Source organism: Entelurus aequoreus, linkage group LG16 (genome assembly GCF_033978785.1).
Source record: "Entelurus aequoreus isolate RoL-2023_Sb linkage group LG16, RoL_Eaeq_v1.1, whole genome shotgun sequence".
NCBI lineage: Eukaryota > Metazoa > Chordata > Actinopteri > Syngnathiformes > Syngnathidae > Entelurus > Entelurus aequoreus.
The window spans coordinates 34,404,028-34,423,655 of NC_084746.1; the positions used below are offsets into that span (position 1 = coordinate 34,404,028).

At 39.2% G+C, this 19,628-nt stretch overlaps 1 protein-coding gene across 2 annotated transcripts in view; it reads left to right on the forward strand.

Moving 5' to 3' along the window:
* The window catches only part of LOC133630876 (phosphatase and actin regulator 1-like), a 111,850-nt gene that overhangs the window by 41,441 nt on the left and 50,781 nt on the right, over positions 1–19,628 (forward strand). For both annotated transcript variants that reach the window (XM_062022692.1, XM_062022691.1), the window contains exon 2: positions 7,607–7,759. In XM_062022692.1, coding sequence (XP_061878676.1) covers positions 7,607–7,759 — 153 coding nt within the window. The remainder of the gene's footprint in view (positions 1–7,606; positions 7,760–19,628) is intronic.

Genomic DNA, 19,628 nt, shown 5'->3' on the forward strand with positions numbered 1-19,628 from the left:
TCAATGTTGGTTTCCAGATTCTCTGAACCCTTTGATGATATTACGGACCGAAGATGGTGAAATCCCTAAATTTCTTGCAATAGCTCGTTGAGAAATGTTGTTCTTAAACTGTTCGACAATTTGTTCACGCATTTGTTCACAAAGTGGTGACCCTCGCCCCATCCTTGTTTGTGAATGACTGAGCATTTCATGGAAGCTGCTTTTATACCCAATCATAGCACCCACCTGTTCCCAATTAGCCTGTTGACCTGTGGGATGTTCCAAATAAGTGTTTGATGAGCATTCCTCAACTTTCTCAGTCTTTTTTGCCACTTGTTGCAGGCATCAATTTCCAAATGAGCTAATATTTGCAAAAAATAACAAAGTTTACCAGTTCGAACATTAAATATCTTGTCTTTGCAGTCTATTCAATTGAATATAAGTTGAAAAGGATTTGCAAATCATTGTATTCTGTTTTTATTTACCATTTACATAACGTGCCAACTTCACTGGTTTTGAGTTTTGTATTTTGTAATAGTTTATATGTTCGATTGAATTGTTTTTGAACCATTATTCTATTGGTTTTAAATAGAGCTGCAGCTATCAATTAATTTAATAACTGTGTAAACAATTATTTTGTTATAATTGAAGGGGCTGTTTGCAACTTGCTCAAAGTTACAAAATTACAACAAAAACACCATTGGCAGCAAACATTTGTTTTAACAATTGTCTTTATTTTTCCCAGTTACTCATTTTATGTAATCTTTTTTTTTACATTATCATTATTGGTGTTTACGGCGGTCCCTTGTGTGCACACATACAAAAGTAGTCCAAGAGAAGCAACGAACAATTTGCAGTCATGTTGATGTTATGATATAATATATACATTCAATGACAGCTAACGCTAACTCTCCAAATTATTAGCTAACAGCTGTTTCGTATGTAGTTACGTCATTATGTCCTCGAAGCGGATATAACGCTTAAAATACATTGGAAAGTTAGCGTCCTCTATTCGAGTAATCGGATAAGACACACTTTGTGTCCTCAAAGCGTATTTTACTGTAAACAGTTCAATAACCTTCATCCTTCATCAACATTTTAAAGTGCACTTTTAACGTATGTGCATTAATAGAAAATATAAATGTGCGCTTCATTGCAGCAGCCGAGTGGAAGCTACTGTCTGTCCGGGTATTTAAAATTTGGCGCATGCTTAAACGAAGCAACAGAATATGAATGGAAGCTTTTTTTTAATAATCAAATTAATCAATTAATGCTTGCAAACTTGCAGCACTTATTTTAGGGGTGCGTATCAAAAAAACATTTTTTGTCATAGTTTTTTAAATATATTTTTTACAAGTAATTAAACCATCTGCCATTACAGTATTTCCACCTGCATGATCATTTCTAAACAATACGAGACAGGTGAGCTTATTTTTTTTCCATACAATAAAATTTTTCACATTTTAGTGGTGTATTTTATCGTAATTTGAAAATAATTTTTATTAGCTTATTTTTTTATGAAATGTTTTTGTATAATTACCCATAAACTTTTTTCAATTTGTTTTATTTTAGTGTTCTATTTGAATAATGTTATAGTAACATTTTTTAATTTCAGGGTGCAGCTGGGATAAGCTCTAGAAATCTCGAAATTTAAATTATGTACAGAAGGGAAGGGATTCATACGGGTCCATTCCTGGGTGGATCTTGCGTGAGAGGAAGAGCGGCAGTTAATCATTTTTGCAATGCAGTCTGCTGAAAACTATGGAACGCGCCATTCTCCATAGCAACTGACGTTGTGGTCGAAGTTGGAATTGCCACAAAACACATTTTAAGATAGTCAACGCTCTACTGCTGTCTGGCTGAAATTTGTCATGTTTCATGTGTCAGGTAAACTGCGAAAAATGGGGCTATATTAGCAAAATTATGCTGTCAATCATTTTAAATTTTTTCATTGGCAGCACGGTGGCAGAGGGGTTAGTGCATCTGCCTCACAATACGACGGTCCTGAGTAGTCCTGAGTTCAATCCCGGGCTCGGGATCTTTCTGTGTGGAGTTTGCATGTTCTCCCGTGACTGCGTGGGTTCCCTTGGGGTACTCCGGCTTCCTCCCACCTCCAAAGACATGCACCTGGGGACAGGTTGATTGGCCCTAGTGTGTGAATGTGAGTGTGAATGTTGTCTGTCTATCTGTGTTGGCCCTGCGATGAGGTGCTGACTTGTCCAGGGTGTACCCCGCCTGCCGCCCGAATGCAGCTGAGATAGGCTCCAGCGACCCCCCGCGACCCCAAAAAGGGACAAGCGGTAGAAAATGGATGGATGGATGGCATTTGCAATGCGAAAGATGTCATGGAATTGCACTTTTTGATATTTCTGAAGATTATATTTTGCTGATAATGGCATCTGTGGATTGCTATAATATGCAGTGATAGTTGTCTAGTTACATAACGCACCCGTCTTGCTGATTGTCTTGCAGCAATCTAATTTTTTCACACCCTCAGTGTTTATTGATTGAGGTGTTGAACCTGGTTGGATCCTGTCTCCAGCGTCCAGTTTAATGAAGTCGTTTGAATTCCAACCGACCACACGGTGCTATTTATCAAGCAACGTGACAGCGGGATTTTTTTCCTGGAATGTTAGCTGCAAGGCAGCAGACCGGTCCAGTAAATGACCTGTGAGCCTGATCTCCATCGCTTACTGTCATACGCTTTGTCATCAGCGCCCTTCCCAGCACCCCAGGGTGGAGGCTGTGTGGCCTGCAAAGTGATATGTTTGTGTTGGCCAACACCACGGGAGCCATTGTAACATCATTTAAACAGGCCACGGCCTGATGTCAGGTGGGATTATGTCATGATGCCTTGTCCTTGGCAAGTTAGCACACACAGCCAGAAGTCACCAAACACTGTTTTTGTAACTGATTTAGGTTAAAGTCTGGTTGTGTTCAAGTTTCAACCCCCAAAAAAACATGACGTAGCGAAAGCTAGCGCAATGTTATTTTCTTCCCAAATACCATCAAGAGTTGATTTCCTTATACATAAATACATTAACTTGTTGAGCTTGCTTAAATCTAAGATTTAATTGCGTGTTACAATTTAAATTAGACCTGGACAAATTATGGCCCGGGGACATTCCGGCAATCTTGCCCGCCGGACATTCCCAAATAATTTGTTTAGATCTTAAAGATGGAAACTGTAGCTGCCATTATGATGTGCAGTGATGTTTTCAAATGACTGTAAGTCTTGAACTATACAAAGTATTTCAATGGTTGGCTTTTGCATGATATATATTAGTTACTATGGTAATCTAATTAGTTACTATGGTAATCTAAGTCACAGCAGCTCAGACGAGGCACCAAGCAGTGTGGGTGGGGAGCGTTTCCACAGAGTGTTTCCAGAGCGGCCAGCCTGAAATGCGGGTGTTAGGGACAGACGCGGAAGGAGATTTTTACAACAAAGTTCTAAAGCTTAGTGATACATCAGATGTATCAGATTGTAGGTGGGTCTTTTTTATTTATTTATTTCGCTGTTTGTTGCATTTTTGTTGCGTTTCAATTGATTGTAAAATATGTCGATCGAGAGGGGGTGTGACATACATTTTTTGTCAATATTCAATGTACCGGGCTAGGATAGACTGACCGTTTGTCCTCTTTTCACTGGACATGTCCTCTTTTGCAGGGCTGTCCGGGCGGAATTTTTTAAATGCCTCAAATGTCCGGCATTTTGAGTTAGGGTTGCGTGTATTTTCTATGTACGTTCAGGGTTAAGAAGGGGTTAAAAACAAAACAAATTGTGCGCGCAGCAGCATTCGTGAGGGAGGGGCAGAGACAGAGAGCGAGAGAGTTATGATATACGCGCATGCGTCGCCAGGCTCTGCTTTTTATCCATAGATTTATCAGATTACATTTTTTATTATCTATAGCAGGGGTGTCAAAAGTGTGCCCCGGAGGCCATTTGCGGCCCACAGCTAATGTTTTAAAGGCCCACGGCACATCCTAAAAATACTATTAAAATAAACAAAAACATAACAAAAGTGAAATAAAAAATCTTAAAGGTTAAATGTTAAATGTAATTTAGAAAAAGTTGCAATGTTGACTAATAAAACAAAGCTGTTTTTTTTTTCTTTTAAACTGTCATTGCTCAAAACATAATATTTAAGCAAAATCAATGTTATTATGAATTATTGACCTATCCAAGGTTCCGATTACTTCACATCAAATATTCCACTAAGAAAAATATTTTTGGTGGAAGATTTTGCAAATTTGGTAAATAAATAACCCAAAAATGTATATTTTGTTGTTTTCTTACTGTACCAAAAATTAACCGAACCGTGACCTCTAAACCGAGGTACGTACCGAACCGAAATTTTTGTGTACCGTTACACCCCTATAAATCACACATTCTTTATTTTCATATACATTCTGAGTGTCTCATTCAGTAAAAAAAATTAAAATTCCATTTCGTTTTTTTAAAGCGGTCATAACGTTTTTAGCAATCAATCAGACATTATTGTGAGGTTTTGTATTAGTGTTCCTAAAAATAGGACCCAAGCACACAATACTGTACAGCAGATTTTCACAGCTTACATATATATAAGTTAAAGTTAAAGTACCACTGATAGTCACACACACACTGTGTGGTGAAATTACTCTCTGCATTTGACCCATCCCCTTGTTCCACTCCCTCGGAAGTGAGGGGAGCAGTGGGCAGCAGCAGTGGGCAGGAGCAGTGGGCAGCAGCGGTGGCCGCGCTTAGGAATCATGTTGGTGATTTAACCCCCCAATTCCAACCCTTGATGCTGAGTGCCAAGCAGGGAGGTAATGGGTCCCATTTTTATAGTCTTTGGTATGATATATGTATACATAGATAGATATACTGGCCCCCAGACACATTTTTTTTCTCTAAGTTTGGCCCCCGGAGTCAAAATAATTGCCCAGGCCTGATTTAAATGCTATGTTTTAGTTGTGTATGTTTTAAACATGGATACGAATAGCTTGGCACATGGGTGTGCTAATTCCACAAAGCTAATAGAATGCAGTTTTCAGCCTTAGCAAATATACTGTATTTAAAAAAATTAGGGCTGTCAAAATGAACGAGTTAAAAGGGCACTGATGTCTAGAGGGTGCTAATTTTCCAGTGTATTTTACATGGTATATCCCGCCCTAAGTACGTAACACGTGCATGCGCATTTGCTAAATACAAATAAATACTTAAATATCTGCTTGACTTAGGATTTTTACAGCAAACTACCCATAAAATTAATAAAAATGATAATACATTTTACAGTATATTACTGTAAAATAAAAAAAATAAAAAAATGTCTGCTTTAAAATTCTGTTGACTGAGCTGGCATATTTTTACTGTAAAATCTTGTTTTAAAGGCCTACTGAAATTCATTTTTAAAATTTAAACGGGGATAGCAGATCCATTCTATGTGTCATACTTGATCATTTCGCGATATTGCCATATTTTTGCTGAAAGGATTTAGTACAGAACATCGACGATAAAGTTCGCAACTTTTGTTCGCTGATAAAAAAAAGCCTTGCCTGTACCGGAAGTAGCGTGACGTCGCAGGTTGAAAGGCTCCTCACATTTCCCCATTGTTTACACCAGCAGCGAGAGCGATTCGGACCGAGGAAGCGACGATTACCCCATTAATTTGAGCGAGGATGAAAGATTTGTGGATGAGGTACGTGAGAGTGAAGGACTAGAGTGCAGTGCAGGACATATCTTTTTTCGCTCTGACCGTAACTTAGGTACAAGGGCTCATTGGATTCCACACTTTCTCCTGTTTCTATTGTGGATCACGGATTTGTATTTTAAACCACCTCGGATACTATATCCTCTTGAAAATGAGAGTCGAGAACGCGAAATGGACATTAACAGTCACTTTTATCTCCACGACAATACATCGGCAAAACACTTTAGCTACGGAGCTAACGTGATAGCATCGTGCTTAACTGCAGATAGAAACAAAAGAAATAAACCCCTGACTGGAAGGATAGACAGAAAATCAACAATACTATTAAACCATGGACCTGTAACTACACGGTTAATGCTTTCCAGCCTGGTGAAGCTTAACAATGCTATTGCTAACGACGCCATTGAAGCTAACTTAGCTATGGGACCTCACAGAGCTATGCTAAAAACATTAGCTATCCACCTATGCCAGCCAGCTCATCAACACCCGAGCTCACCTGCGTTCCAGCGATCGACGGAGCGACGAAGGACTTCACCCGATCATCGATGCGGTTGGCAGCTAGCATCGGATAGCGCGTCTGCTATCAAAGTCAAAGTCCTCCTGGTTGTGTTGCTGCAGCCAGCCGCTAATACACCGATCCCACCTACAGCTTTCTTCTTTGCAGTCTTCATTGTTCATTAAACAAATTGCAAAAGATTCACCAACACAGATGTCCAGAATACTGTGGAATTTTGCGATGAAAACAGAGCTTTTTGTACTGGATACAATGGTGTCCGAATACTTCCGTTTCAACCATTGACGTCACGCGCAAAGTTCATCATACATAGACGTTTTCAACCGGAAGTTTCGCGGGAAATTTAAAATTGCACTTTATAAGTTAACCCGGCCGTATTGGCATGTGTTGCAATGTTAAGATTTCATCATTGATATATAAACTATCAGACTGCGTGGTCGGTAGTAGTTGGTTTCAGTAGGCCTTTAACGGTGTATTACTATAAATGGAAAGACGGTACATTTGTTTTTATGGTACAAAAACTGGCAGCTAAATTGCCAGAATAAAAAAGGAACTTGTACTGTTTTTCCATTAACAATATAATGTTGTAAAAACTAATTTATTAGTACAATTCTGGCAACTGGGCTGCCAGCTTTTTCTGTAAAAAACAAAACAGTGGTACTGTTTTTATATTTACCGTAAAATGTCATAAGAAATTAAAAAAAACACTATTTTACAGTAACATTTTGTAAATGTAAAGTTTTTACTGTAAAAACGACAGACTACTTAAAACAATTCATATAATTAATAATGAAATCCAGAGGCAAATTCATAAATTATTCACTGTTACAAGCGGCCCTCTGATGGCAGCCACAACTGCCATGTGGGCCTCAATGAAAACCAGTTTGACATCCCTTGTATAAACTATTTGTGTGTAGATTGATTGTCAGTCATCAGGTCAGCTAACATGGTTCACAAATGCAATTTTGATTTAAATTCAGCGACTGGGGAAGATAAGATATGTAAATGAGTTATAGTGTCGTTGGTGATCATCCCCATTGAGGCAAAATTGAAGGTTTAATAGTTTAAATCCGTATGTTTTTAAGTGTACCATGGTTAGTACGGGAATGTGCCTAAAACTTTGCTATGAGCTATGATTTTTTTTTCATGTTTTATCATACGCAACACTTGGAAAACGAGAAACGTTTTGATAAAGTGCCGTTTATTGGTAGATTTATGCACAGCACTGCAGTATTTGAGGCAAAGCATATGTCGTTTGGAGGTCTGGTATGAATGTTTGTTTTTCCAGGTCTGCCAGTTACTTGAGAATTCAGGAGGCGACTTGGCCCACATTCATTTCTGCTTGGACATTAGCTCCCTTAAAGTGCTGCATCCCCTGTTAAGCCTCCTCATCATTCTTGTTTTTCTTCCTCCTTCACAGCTGAAGAGGTCGAAAGGCTGGCCGGGATGCGAGCCGAGTCCTTGGTTTCTCCCCCCATCCGCTGTCGAAGCAGGCTCGCCACTCTGGGACGCCTCCTCAAGCCCTGGAAATGGAGGAAGAGTAAGAGCGACAAATTCAAGCAGACTTCAGCTGGTATGTGTCACTTGTATTTTTGTTTGGAGTTTTAAAAAACTGTAGTTTCTGCAAAATGTAGTGTGCACACTTATCAGAATGAGACAGCAGATGATATTAAATATTTTACAGTCCTGTCCCGTCATTTTCAAATGGTAAAACGTAAGTCAGCAAAGAGCTTATTGATGATATTGATCAGTCCTGTCCAATTTAGGAATACAATTGTGTCAATTTATGCTGTTTTTCAAAGATTCGCCATTTTTTAGCTCATCTGTTAATACTAGCTAACATCTAAAAAATTCTAAATCTGATATAATTCTTATAATTAAGGCAACACTTGTGTCTATTAATAATGAAATCCAGAGGCAAATTCATACATTATTCGCTGTTACAAGCGGCCCTCTGATGGCAGCCATAACTGCGATTTTAGGTGCGCCTTATAGTCCGAAAAATACGGTAATTGTGTATTTCCCCTTTTAATGCTAATTGTTTTATAATTTTTCTGATCGACTATCTCTTTTGACCACTCAGTTTTCTGCTTGGCAGAGGTAATACTACTGGAAAAACCCATTTACTAGACTTCACCATTACGTCGGTGAATTGATTGGCGTTTGAAGCCTCCGTCGGACTTCCTTTCCATCTCACGGTCCAGTTAATATGAGGGACGAGTGAAGGACATGCTCTCATGTCGGATGTAGCTCTGTCAGACTGCATCTTCTTAGGAAGCCAGAGACAAGCAGACCTGCATTTTGTCTCCACAGGACAGAATGTTCTAGTTCAGTTAGAATCCCTGCAGATATCTTTCATGTGATCAAAAGAAGCGACAAATAAAAAAAAAAATAGGGCATGCAAGGTTTATTTTATTGTTTTATTTCTCAGAATGTAACTCTGCAAGAGTTGAGGAAGGGTGGAAAAACACACACCCTACTGTGTTGACAAACAAATGCATAATGTAAACCCCGAAGTTTGACTCTAAGTCAGATAACTTGAAATTTCTCAAACAGCTCAATGCAATCTACAATACACTCACTTGAGGGGACTGAGGAGCACATATATGTGTAAAATTTGAACACGATTGGTTGAAACCCAAAACCAGTGAATTTGGCACGCTGTGTAATATGTAAATAAAAACAGAATACAATGATTTGCAAATCCTTTTCAACTTATATTTAATTGAATAGACTGCAAAGACAAAATACGTAATGTTCGAACTGAGAAACTTTGTTTTGTTGTGGAAATAATCATTAACTTAGAATTTAATGGCAGCAACATATTGCAAAAAAGTTGGCACAGGGGCATTTTTACCACTGTGTTACATGGCCTTTCCTTTTAACGACACTCAGTGAACTGAGGAGACCCATTTTTGAAGCTTTTGAGGTGGAATTATTTCCCATTCTTGCTTGATGTACAGCTTAAGTTGTTCAACCGTCTCCGTTGTGGTATTTTTGGCTTCATAATATGCCACACATTTTCAATGTGAGACAGGTCTAAACTACAGGCAGGTCAGTCGAGTACCCACACTCTGTTTCTATGAAGCCATGTTGTAACACGTGGCTTGGCATTGTCTTGCTGAAATAAGCAGGGGCGTCCATGATAACGTTGCTTGGATGGCAACATATGTTGCCCCAAAACCTGAATGTACCTTTCAGCATTAATAGTGCCTTCACAGATGTGTAAGTTACCCATCCCTTGGGCACTAATACACCCCCATACCATCACAAATGCTGGCTTTTGAACTTGCGCCTATAACAATCCGGATGTTTTTTTTCGTCTTTGGTCCGGAGGACACGACGTCCAGTTTCCAAAAACAATTTGAAATGTGGACTCGCCAGACCACAGAACACTTTTTCACTTTGCATCAGTCCATCTTAGATGAGTTCGGGCCCAGCGAAGCCGGCTGCGTTTCTGGGTGTTGTTGATAAATGGTTTTGGCTTTGCACAGTAGAGTTTTAACTTGCACTTACAGATGAAATGACAAACTGTAGTTACTGACTGTGGTTTTCTGAAGAGTTCCTGACCCCATGTGGTGATATCCTTTACACACTGATGTCGCTTTTTGATGCAGTACCGCCTGAGGGATCGAAGGTCCGTAATATCATCGCTTACTACAGTGATTTCTCCAGATTTTCTGAACCCTTTGATGATATTACAGACCGTAAGTAGTGAAATCCCTAAATTCCTTGCAACAGCTCGTTGAGAAATGTTGTTCTTAAACAGTTGGACAATTTGCTCACGCATTTGTTCACAAAGTGTTGACCCTCGCCCCATCCTTGTTTGTGAATGACTGAGCATTTCATGAAAGCTACTTTTATACCCAATCATGGCACCCACCCAATTAGCCTGTTCAGCTGTGGGATGTTACAAATAAGTGTTTGATGAGCATTCCTCAACTTTCTCAGTCTTTTTTGCCACTTGTGCCAGCTTTTTTGAAACATGTTGCAGGCATCAAATTCCAAATGAGCTAATATTTACAAAAAATAACAAAGTTTTCCAGTTCGAACGTTAAATATCTTGTTTTTGCAGTCTATTCAAGTGAATGTAAGTTGAAAAGGATTTGTAAATCATTGTATTCTGTTTTGGGCTTTGTATTTTAAGCCAGAAGTCATTGACCACTTGTCTAAAGAAAATGTATTTTTCTGTATATTTATGTGCTTTTTTTGCTTTAAATTGCAACATTCCCCCGTGGGCAGTATAAAGGCCCTTTCTCTCGCCATTTTAATTCACAATGGTATGAAAAAAAAAAAGAGCCTTTGTTCTGTTTTGCACAATGCTGCGCTCTCCAAACAATTCACTTGCAGCTATTGTTTTGATTAGAAGCGTGATGCACATTTAACTCAAGGGACCTTTTGAGTGAAATGTTTTATTCAGAGTATTAGTGCTTCCAGATGCACACTGTCACATATTATTATAGGAGATGCATGACGCCGTCTTCAAGAAGTGAAACGGTAAATGCAGCCAGAAATCCGACATGTGACGGAGCAGAAATAGCTTGCTTTAATGCAATTAAATACAATTAAAGGTGCATTGAGCCTTGTCTGTTCGTAATGTGCCAAATTGAACCCAAATTTGAAATACATTCTTTAAGACTAAAATACAGAGGAAAAAATAACAAAAGATTTTACAGAATCAAAAGTGAGCTGGTTCATTCATCTCACAACTCATCATAGCAAACGCTTAGCTTCTTTCACAAAAGCCAACCCAGCCCATTGCCCTCATCAAAAGTGAAAACACCCCTCATATTTCAGCAACCATTTTCATTACAGTCAGAGGAAAGGGACAATAATACAAAATAAATTAAACATGGATATACCTGAGAGTAGTCAGTGTACGGCTTGTATAAATAGTGTTGATTCACTATACCCTAAAAATTACTTGACTTAAGTAGCAAGTGGCGGTTCCCTTAGAGACATGAATTCCATTTGGTCATCAGGCCAAATGTCATTTATTTTAGTTACAGTGAGATGATATTGCAAAAAAACTATATACAGATAAGCCGTGATTGACAGCCGCACTTGAATAAAGTCACTGACGGACATGTTAGCTTAAATGCTAACATGAAAACAAGAGACATTAACGTATTTCCCCATTAAGAAATAGTATACCCCTATCTACAGTAAACTTGTATAGAGACATTTCTGTCTGAGCAACTTAGATATCCAATTGTGCACATTGAGCCTACAAGCTGTGCTCTCTTAGAACCAAGTAGGGTTGTCTCGATACCAATATTTTGGTACCGGTACCAAAATGTATTTCGATACTTTTCGACACTTTGCTAAATAACTGGGACCACAAAAAATTACATTGGCTTTATTTTCACAAACAAATCTTAGGGTACATTAAACATATGTTTATTATTGCAATCTAAGAACAATTTTGTCCTTAAATAAGATAGTGAACATACTAGACAACTTGTCTTTTAGTAGTAAGTAACCAAACAAAGGCTCCTAATTTGTCTGCTGACGTATGCAGTAACATATTGTGTCATTTATCATTCTATTATTTTGTCAAAATGATAAAGGACAAGCTGTAAAATATTATTGATCTACTTGTTAATTTACTGTTAATATCTGCTTATTTTCTGTTTCAACATGTTCTATCTACACTTCTGTTAAAATGTAATAATCACTTATTCTTCTGTTGTTTGATACTTTACATTAGTTTTGGATTATACCACAAATTTAGGTATCAATCCCATACCGAGTAGTTACAGGATCACACATTGGTCATAATTTAAGTTCTCGTGTGTACAGAGATGTATTTCCTGAGTTTATAAATGATAAATAAATGATAAATGGGTTATACTTGTATAGCGCTTTTCTACCTTCAAGGTACTCAAAGCGCTTTGACAGTATTTCCTCATTCACCCATTCACACACACTGATGGCGGAAATATGATATGAATTTAAAAAAAATAAAGATTTTTGTGACAATAAAAAATATTGACGTAATCATAGTAGTATCGACTAGATATGCTCTTGTACTTGATATCATTACAGTGGATGTCAGGTGTAGATCCACCCATGGCATTTGTTTACATTGTGACGCCGGTGAGCTATTGTATCCTCCTACGGTGTGTAGTGAAGCATGTTTAGCTATTCCTCGTCCTGCAGGGATGATACTTGTAAGAAACTTACTTTATTTGTCGCCATGGAGGCAAGGATTAGTGATTTAGAAGTAGCTAAAACACTGCGGATGGATGTTAGCTGCTAACTAAGCCATGTTTTAAAGCACCTCTTGCTGAGGGCGTTTTTCAGTGTTATAACTTCACCGTCATCATTAGTTTTTAAGCCAAAAGGCGCCCATTCTCCCTTTTCTTTTTACACACTGTCTTCTTGTAAGTACTCTGTGATTGTGCGCTGCCGAACATGCTTCTCTGCTCGTAAAACCAGCAATGTCACGACAACGCGCCGTCATGCCTGTAAATTTTTTTTATATATATATATATATGGCGAACCGGTACTTTTCAGAGTACAGTACCGTTTTTGATTTATTATTACTGCAATACTATAATACTAGTATACCGTACAACCCTAGAACAAAGTGATCGGTCTATACTCGGAGGACTATGACGCAGAGGTGTTTTTAGGGTGTGTTCAAGGACCGCCAAACACACTAGGACACCACCACGCCCGCCAGAGCACGCATATCAGTGAAGCATTTAGAAACGCAAAACAGTGGGCCTATCTATTTTAGTTATTTTAAAATAAATCAAAGGTTTTCTGTGTGTTTTAAACTGATTGATTGATTGATTGATTCTGTGATAACCACAGCCGGCAGTTCTGGAGACGAAATCGGCAAGGCTCGTGCTGCGATTTATCCATCGGACCACAACAGTAATAACTTTTCTTCATTATGATAACAGTGATAATTTTAGGCACAATACCAATGTTATGGAATTTTCATATCTTTACATCCCAATTTGCAGCACAAGACTAAAGAAGTCATAATCTAAATAGTTATTTAAAAAAACCTACCGTAATCATTCTAGTTATGTAAGCTTTATCGATGGGACTGATCTCATCATCCGTATTGACTCGAGTTCGAACCCTCAGTCCAATTGATCCGCGCTAAAATGGAAACTGGCACATTATCCTGTGCTGCGTGCAACCTCGTCAACACTGAGATGAACGGGGGTCTCGCCATGCTTGTATTGACCTCGATTATGAGAAAACAAATGCTCCCATTAGATCTTCAAGACTTGCATTTGTACATCTTGAGTCGTTTTTATTTCACATCAACTTCATTGTATTCAACAATGTTGCTGATGGTGATGCTTTCCTGCTGATTACATGATTATGAGTCTGACTGTGAATGTTATTAAGCATCTCTGGATTGGTGACGACGCCCTTTACCTGTTGAAGTGTATTTCTTTTTTACAATACAAATAATTTATTATAGTACTTTTTCTTTCATTTAGATTACCATGAGCTATGCCTGCAAAATATTGTAAATTCAGAAGTCAATCCTGACATGCATTACAGGCACTACATTTTTTTTAATTTTTGTTTTTATATGATTATAATTTTTTTTTATAAATGTTTTTTTTTATTGCTTTATACATTTAAAAACAAATGTGTTATTGCTTTTATTTATTTTCTTATGATACTGTACTTAGTCTTTGATTTATTTTGTACAATTTTCCATTTTGTCTACTATTTGTGCACTTTCATTTTTTAAGTTGTTCTTGATGTATTTTATCAATTAATTGACCACAGCTGTGACTATTTAAGTGCATCACTTCCTGGTGAAGATTGCACACTGATGAAGACATTGTCGAGACCGGTCTGTGTTTGGTAGCGCCTGCGCGGTTTGTATTAAAATTATTAGAAGGACACAAGTGTTGCTGGCCTTGCTTTTTCTTTATCTGCCCACTTGGCCCCAATGCAAAAGATTAAATTGGCCTTTCCGTTGAATCGATTCCATTTGCTTTTTGAAGATCTCTCAAAATAATATACACATACATACATGCATGCGCTGTTTGTTCGCCGCTTCTCCACTCGCGATTTATAGTTTGTTTCTGCGCTACTTTTAGCCAGCCAACATACTCATTCAAACAGCACTAACTTTTTACTTTTCTGATCTTGCGATCAGCCACTTTTTATATCGGCACCTACCTGCTACCCGCTACCTCCAGCTGTCAACTTCGCCTCTCCGGGGATACTACTCGTCTATCAAACCACTGTTGACGGAGAGCTATTCCCCTTCCACCGCTGCAAGCCGATCCTCACTGGTTTTTGCCCTGAGAGGTATTTTGCGGTTAGCCCTTGCTGCTGGGACCGCTGCCTTCTCATTGAACTTTTTGGCTAACGCTGTTTGGCTAGCGGCTAGCCGGGCGAGGCAACATCCTCCCTTGGACCGCATGATGTTCAGATATTCCATCTCCAAACTCCTCCGACTCAACTCCACAATCACTCCTGGATATAAAATCCCCATCATCAATGAACTCGGACTTCTGCGTCGGCCCCGATATATCCACAGAAGTTGTCGGAAAAAGTTTGTCTACCACCAACAGCTTGATCAGTGTATTCCAGGGGTCACCAACCTTTTTGAAAGCAAGAGCTACTTCTTGGGTACTGATTAATGCGAAGGGCTACCAGTTTGATACACACTTAAATAAATTGCCAGAAATAGCCAATTTGCTCAATTTACCTTTAACTCTGTTATTATTAATAATTAATTATATTTACTCTTAATTGAACGGTTTAAAAGAGGAGAAAACACGAAAAAAATGACAATTAAATTTTGAAACATAGTTTATCTTCAATTTCGACTCTTTAAAATTCAAAATTCAACCGAAAAAAAGAAGAGAAAAACTAGCTAATTCGAATCTTTTTGAAAAAATTAAAAAAATAATTTATGGAACATCATTAGTAATTTTTCCTGATTAAGACTAATTTTAGAATTTTGATGACATGTTTTAAATAGGTTAAAATCCAATCTGCACTTTGTTAGAATATATAACAAATTGGACCAAGCTATATTTCTAACAAAGACAAATCATCATTTTTTCTAGATTTTCCAGAACAAAAATTTTAAAAGAAATTCAAAAGACTTTGAAATAAGATTTAAATTTGATTCTACAGATTTTCTAGCTTTGCCAGAATATTTTTTTTGAATTTTAATCATAATAAGTTTGAAGAAATATTTCACAAATATTCTTCGTCAAAAAAACAGAAGCTAAAATGAAAAATTAAATTAAAATGTATTTATTATTCTTTACAATAAAAAAGATAAATTTACTTGAACATTGATTTAAATTGTCAGGAAAGAAGAGGAAGGAATTTAAAAGGTAAAAAGGTATATGTGTTTAAAAATCCTAAAATCATTTTTAAGGTTGTATTTTTTCTCTAAAATTGTCTTTCTGAAAGTTATAAGAAGCAAAGTAAAAAAAATGTATGAATTTATTTAAACAAGTGAAGACAAAGTCTTTAAAATATTTTCTTGGATTTTCAAATTCTATTTGAGTTTTGTCTCTCTTAGAATTAAAAATGTCGAGCAAAGCGAGACCAGCTTGCTAGTAAATAAATACAATTTAAAAAATAGAGGCAGCTCACTGGTAAGTGCTGCTATTTGAGCTATTTTTAGAACAGGCCAGCGGGCTACTCATGTGGTCCTTACGGGCTACCTGGTGCCCGCGGGCACCGCGTTGGTGACCCCTGGTGTATTCCATCCATCTGGACCCCTGTCGCACATCTGACACGTCATCAGAGCGCTGTCGCTCCTGTCATTAGTAGTACTGGAAACAGACCACTGCATGACAGCACGGGAAGCACCGCGAGACGTCCACACACCAAGCAGGACAGAAAACGTGGAGTGGATTACAGCCTGCTCCGGCCCCTCCACCTCAACAAAAGTCAAAATTGAACTTTTAAATGCACAATCTCTCAATAACAAATCCTCCTTCATTTAAGATCACATAATTGACAAACAGGTTGACTTCATGTGCCTCACAGAAACTTGGCATCAACCAGAGGTTTACTCTGCTCTGAATGAAGCTTGTCCTTCTGGCTACGGCTACCTTCAAAAAGCCTGCAACACCGGTCGTGGTGGTGGCCTGGCTGTTATACACCGAAGGAAATTTGATTTGTCCCCTGCCCCTACCTGTGCACTCCTCATTTGAATGCCTTGCATTTAAATGCAAACCCCCTTTCTCCATGACAATACTCCTGATCTACCGACCCCCCAAACCAAACTCTGCTTTCATCCCAGAGATACATGACTTTCTCACCACACTTTGCACAACCTCAGCCAATATTGTACTACTTGGAGATATTAACATTCATGACAACACCCCCTCCTGCCACTCTGCTGCTGAGTTCCTGCATCTTTTAGATTGCCTCAACATGACACAACATGTTGATGTTCCAACACACAATAGTGGCCACACTCTTGACCTGGTCATCACCTACTCTGTCCCCATCAGCAACCTCTTAGTATATGCCCTGGGTGTGTCTGACCACAAGCCCATTTCAATGGAGCTGCCTTTCATGTCCCCCCTTGAAAATCTCAAACGCCAAATCAGTTTCAGGAATATAAAAAACATTAACCCGGACACCCTGGCCGTTGACCTTCAGCATCTCTCCTCTGTCAACTTCCCATCAGTCACTGAGTCAGTAGACTTCTACAACACTTCGCTGAGCAGCCTCATAGACCTCCATGCCCCTGTCAAAATCCGAACAGTCACCTTCTTGCGCTCAGCCCCCTGGTACACCGACGAGCTGCGGAAAATGAAGAGAGCGGGACGTGTCCTTGAACGGCGTTTCATGGACTCAGGACTCACTGTTCACAAAATAGCCTATCGAGAACACCAGAATGCCTATTCAAAGTCCCTCAGTGATACACGGTCCCGGTTCTACTCCAATATCATCAAAAATAGCCCTGGAAACTCAAAGCGACTTTTCTCCACCATAAATCATCTCCTTAAACCCCAAACTCACCTACACTCGGATACCACACAGAAGCAATGCAACAATTTAATCTCTTTCTTCAGGACTAAAGTAGAAAACATCCGCTCCTCTCTCTCCACCTCCCTTCCCCCCCAGTCCCAACTGTCAACCCTCAGCCTGGGACCACTCAGCCTCTTTGCTGCTTCACAGACATCACGCAGAGAGAGGTTGAGGGCATCATGAGGAAGATGAAACCCTCCACCTGTATCCTGGACCCCTTTCCCTCAGCCCTGGTAAAAACGCACACCCCTGCCATAAGTCATTTGATCACCAAAATCATTAACCACTCCCTTCAGACTGGTCAGGTCCCCACTGTCCTGAAAACTGCAGTCATCAAACCACTCCTCAAAAAGTCCAGTCTAGACCCAGAAGTGCTGGCCAACTACCGACCGATCTCCAATCTTCCATTCCTCTCAAAGGTGCTGGAAAAGGTAGTTGCTGCCCAACTTCATGATCATCTTAAAACCAACAACATTTATGAAAAGTTCCAGTCTGGTTTCCGCTCTGGCCACCGCACTGAGACTGCTCTGGTCAGGGTCACCAATGACCTGCTGATGACTGCTGATGCTGGCTCACCATCTCTTCTCATCCTCCTTGACCTCACTGCAGCATTCGACACTGTTGATCACCGCATCCTCCTAGACCGCCTACACTCCACCATCGGACTCTCTGACACTGCCCTAAACTGGTTCACGTCCTACCTCACCGATAGAACAGTTCGTCTCTCTGGGAGAGACAAAGTCGGACACACTCTCTGTCACCTGTGGTGTCCCTCAAGGATCAGTCCTCGGCCCCACCCTTTTCACACTCTACATGCTCCCCCTGGGCGTGTCATCAGCCAGCATGGAATATCATTCCACTGCTATGCTGATGACACTCAACTCTACCTGAAAACAAACCCAACCCCCTCTGCAGCCCTGCCATCATCCACACTTACCAACAGAAGCTGCAGTACATACAAAATAGTGCTGCGAGGACTGATGTGAGTGCGGAAATTTATGACCACATCACACAAACTCTCAAATCCCTTCACTGGCTTCCTGTTCCACTCAGGATTGAATTCAAAATCTCCCTACTAACCCACCAATGCCTCCATGGAAATGCCCCCGTCTACCTTAAAGAACTGCTCACCCCCAAATCCTCCACACGACACCTCCGCTCCAAACAGGCAACCTCCTCCAACCTCCAAGGACAAAGCTATGAACTATGGGAGACCGGGCTTTCTGCTCCGCTGCTCCCAGTCTGTGGAACGCTCTCCCTGACCACCTGAGGGCACCTCAGACTGTGGATGCTTTTAAAAAAGGCTTAAAACCCATCTTTTTAAAAAAGCCTTTTTATAGATTTTCATAGATATGCATGCTGGTTCTAGCTATTGGGCTGTTTCTAGTTGTATATTTTATTTATTTTTATTATCTTTTATTATTATTATTATTATTATTACTGTGGCACTTTGACTTTGTTTGCTCAACGTAAAATGCTTTTTACAAATAAAATCTATTATTATAAACTTTATTTAGTAAGAAACACTAAATAGGGTTTCTTAACTTGAGATAGGCTCCAGCACCCCCGCGACCCAGAACGGGACAAGAGGTAGAAAATGGATGGATGGATGAACTTTTTGACCTTGGGGGCACAACCTTTCCACTACACAGGGACAACATTTTTTCTAATAGCATGTTGACATTAAGAACATGTTTTTATATTGTATATATATTTTATATTTTTTGTTTTCAGTCAGTGTATGTTTTGGGATTTGAATTTTCTTTTCATAAATGGAAATTAAAAACATCAAACGATTGGTTCATTTGAATTTCGTTACAAAACACAGAACATTGAAAAACAGAGCGCTTTTCTTTTTTGGTGTTAAAAAAGCAATAAACAAATATAAAAAAAGGGTTTGATTTTCATTTTATGTTTCATAAAAGAAAAACGACGATCCTCTGTAAACAGAAACGGAAAAACCATCCAAAACGGATGTTTTTTCATATTCTGACACCGGAAGTTTTATTTTCAAAGTAAAAGCAAGGATACTACAGTACCCGTGTGCCTGGCTAAAATGTCTTTGCAGCTTTATCCAAAAATTATTTTGGACATGGCACAACAAGGACCAACATGTACAGAAAGTGAAACTGAAAAACAGACCAAAACCTATGTGTTTTCATATTCCGACACCAGAACCGGAAGTAGCGATTTTTATAGAAAATCCCTTTTTATTTATGCACCTGGGGATAGGTTGATTGGCAACACTAAATTGGTCCTAGTGTTTGAATGTTGTCTATCTGTGTTGGCCCTGCGATGAGATTGGCAACTTGTCCAGGGTGTACCCCGCCTTCCGCCCTAGTACAGCTGGGATAGGCTCCAGCACACCCTCACGACCCAGAGCGGGACAAGCGGCAGAAAATGGATGGATGGATGTGCATATAGATATCTGTAGGTGTCAGTCT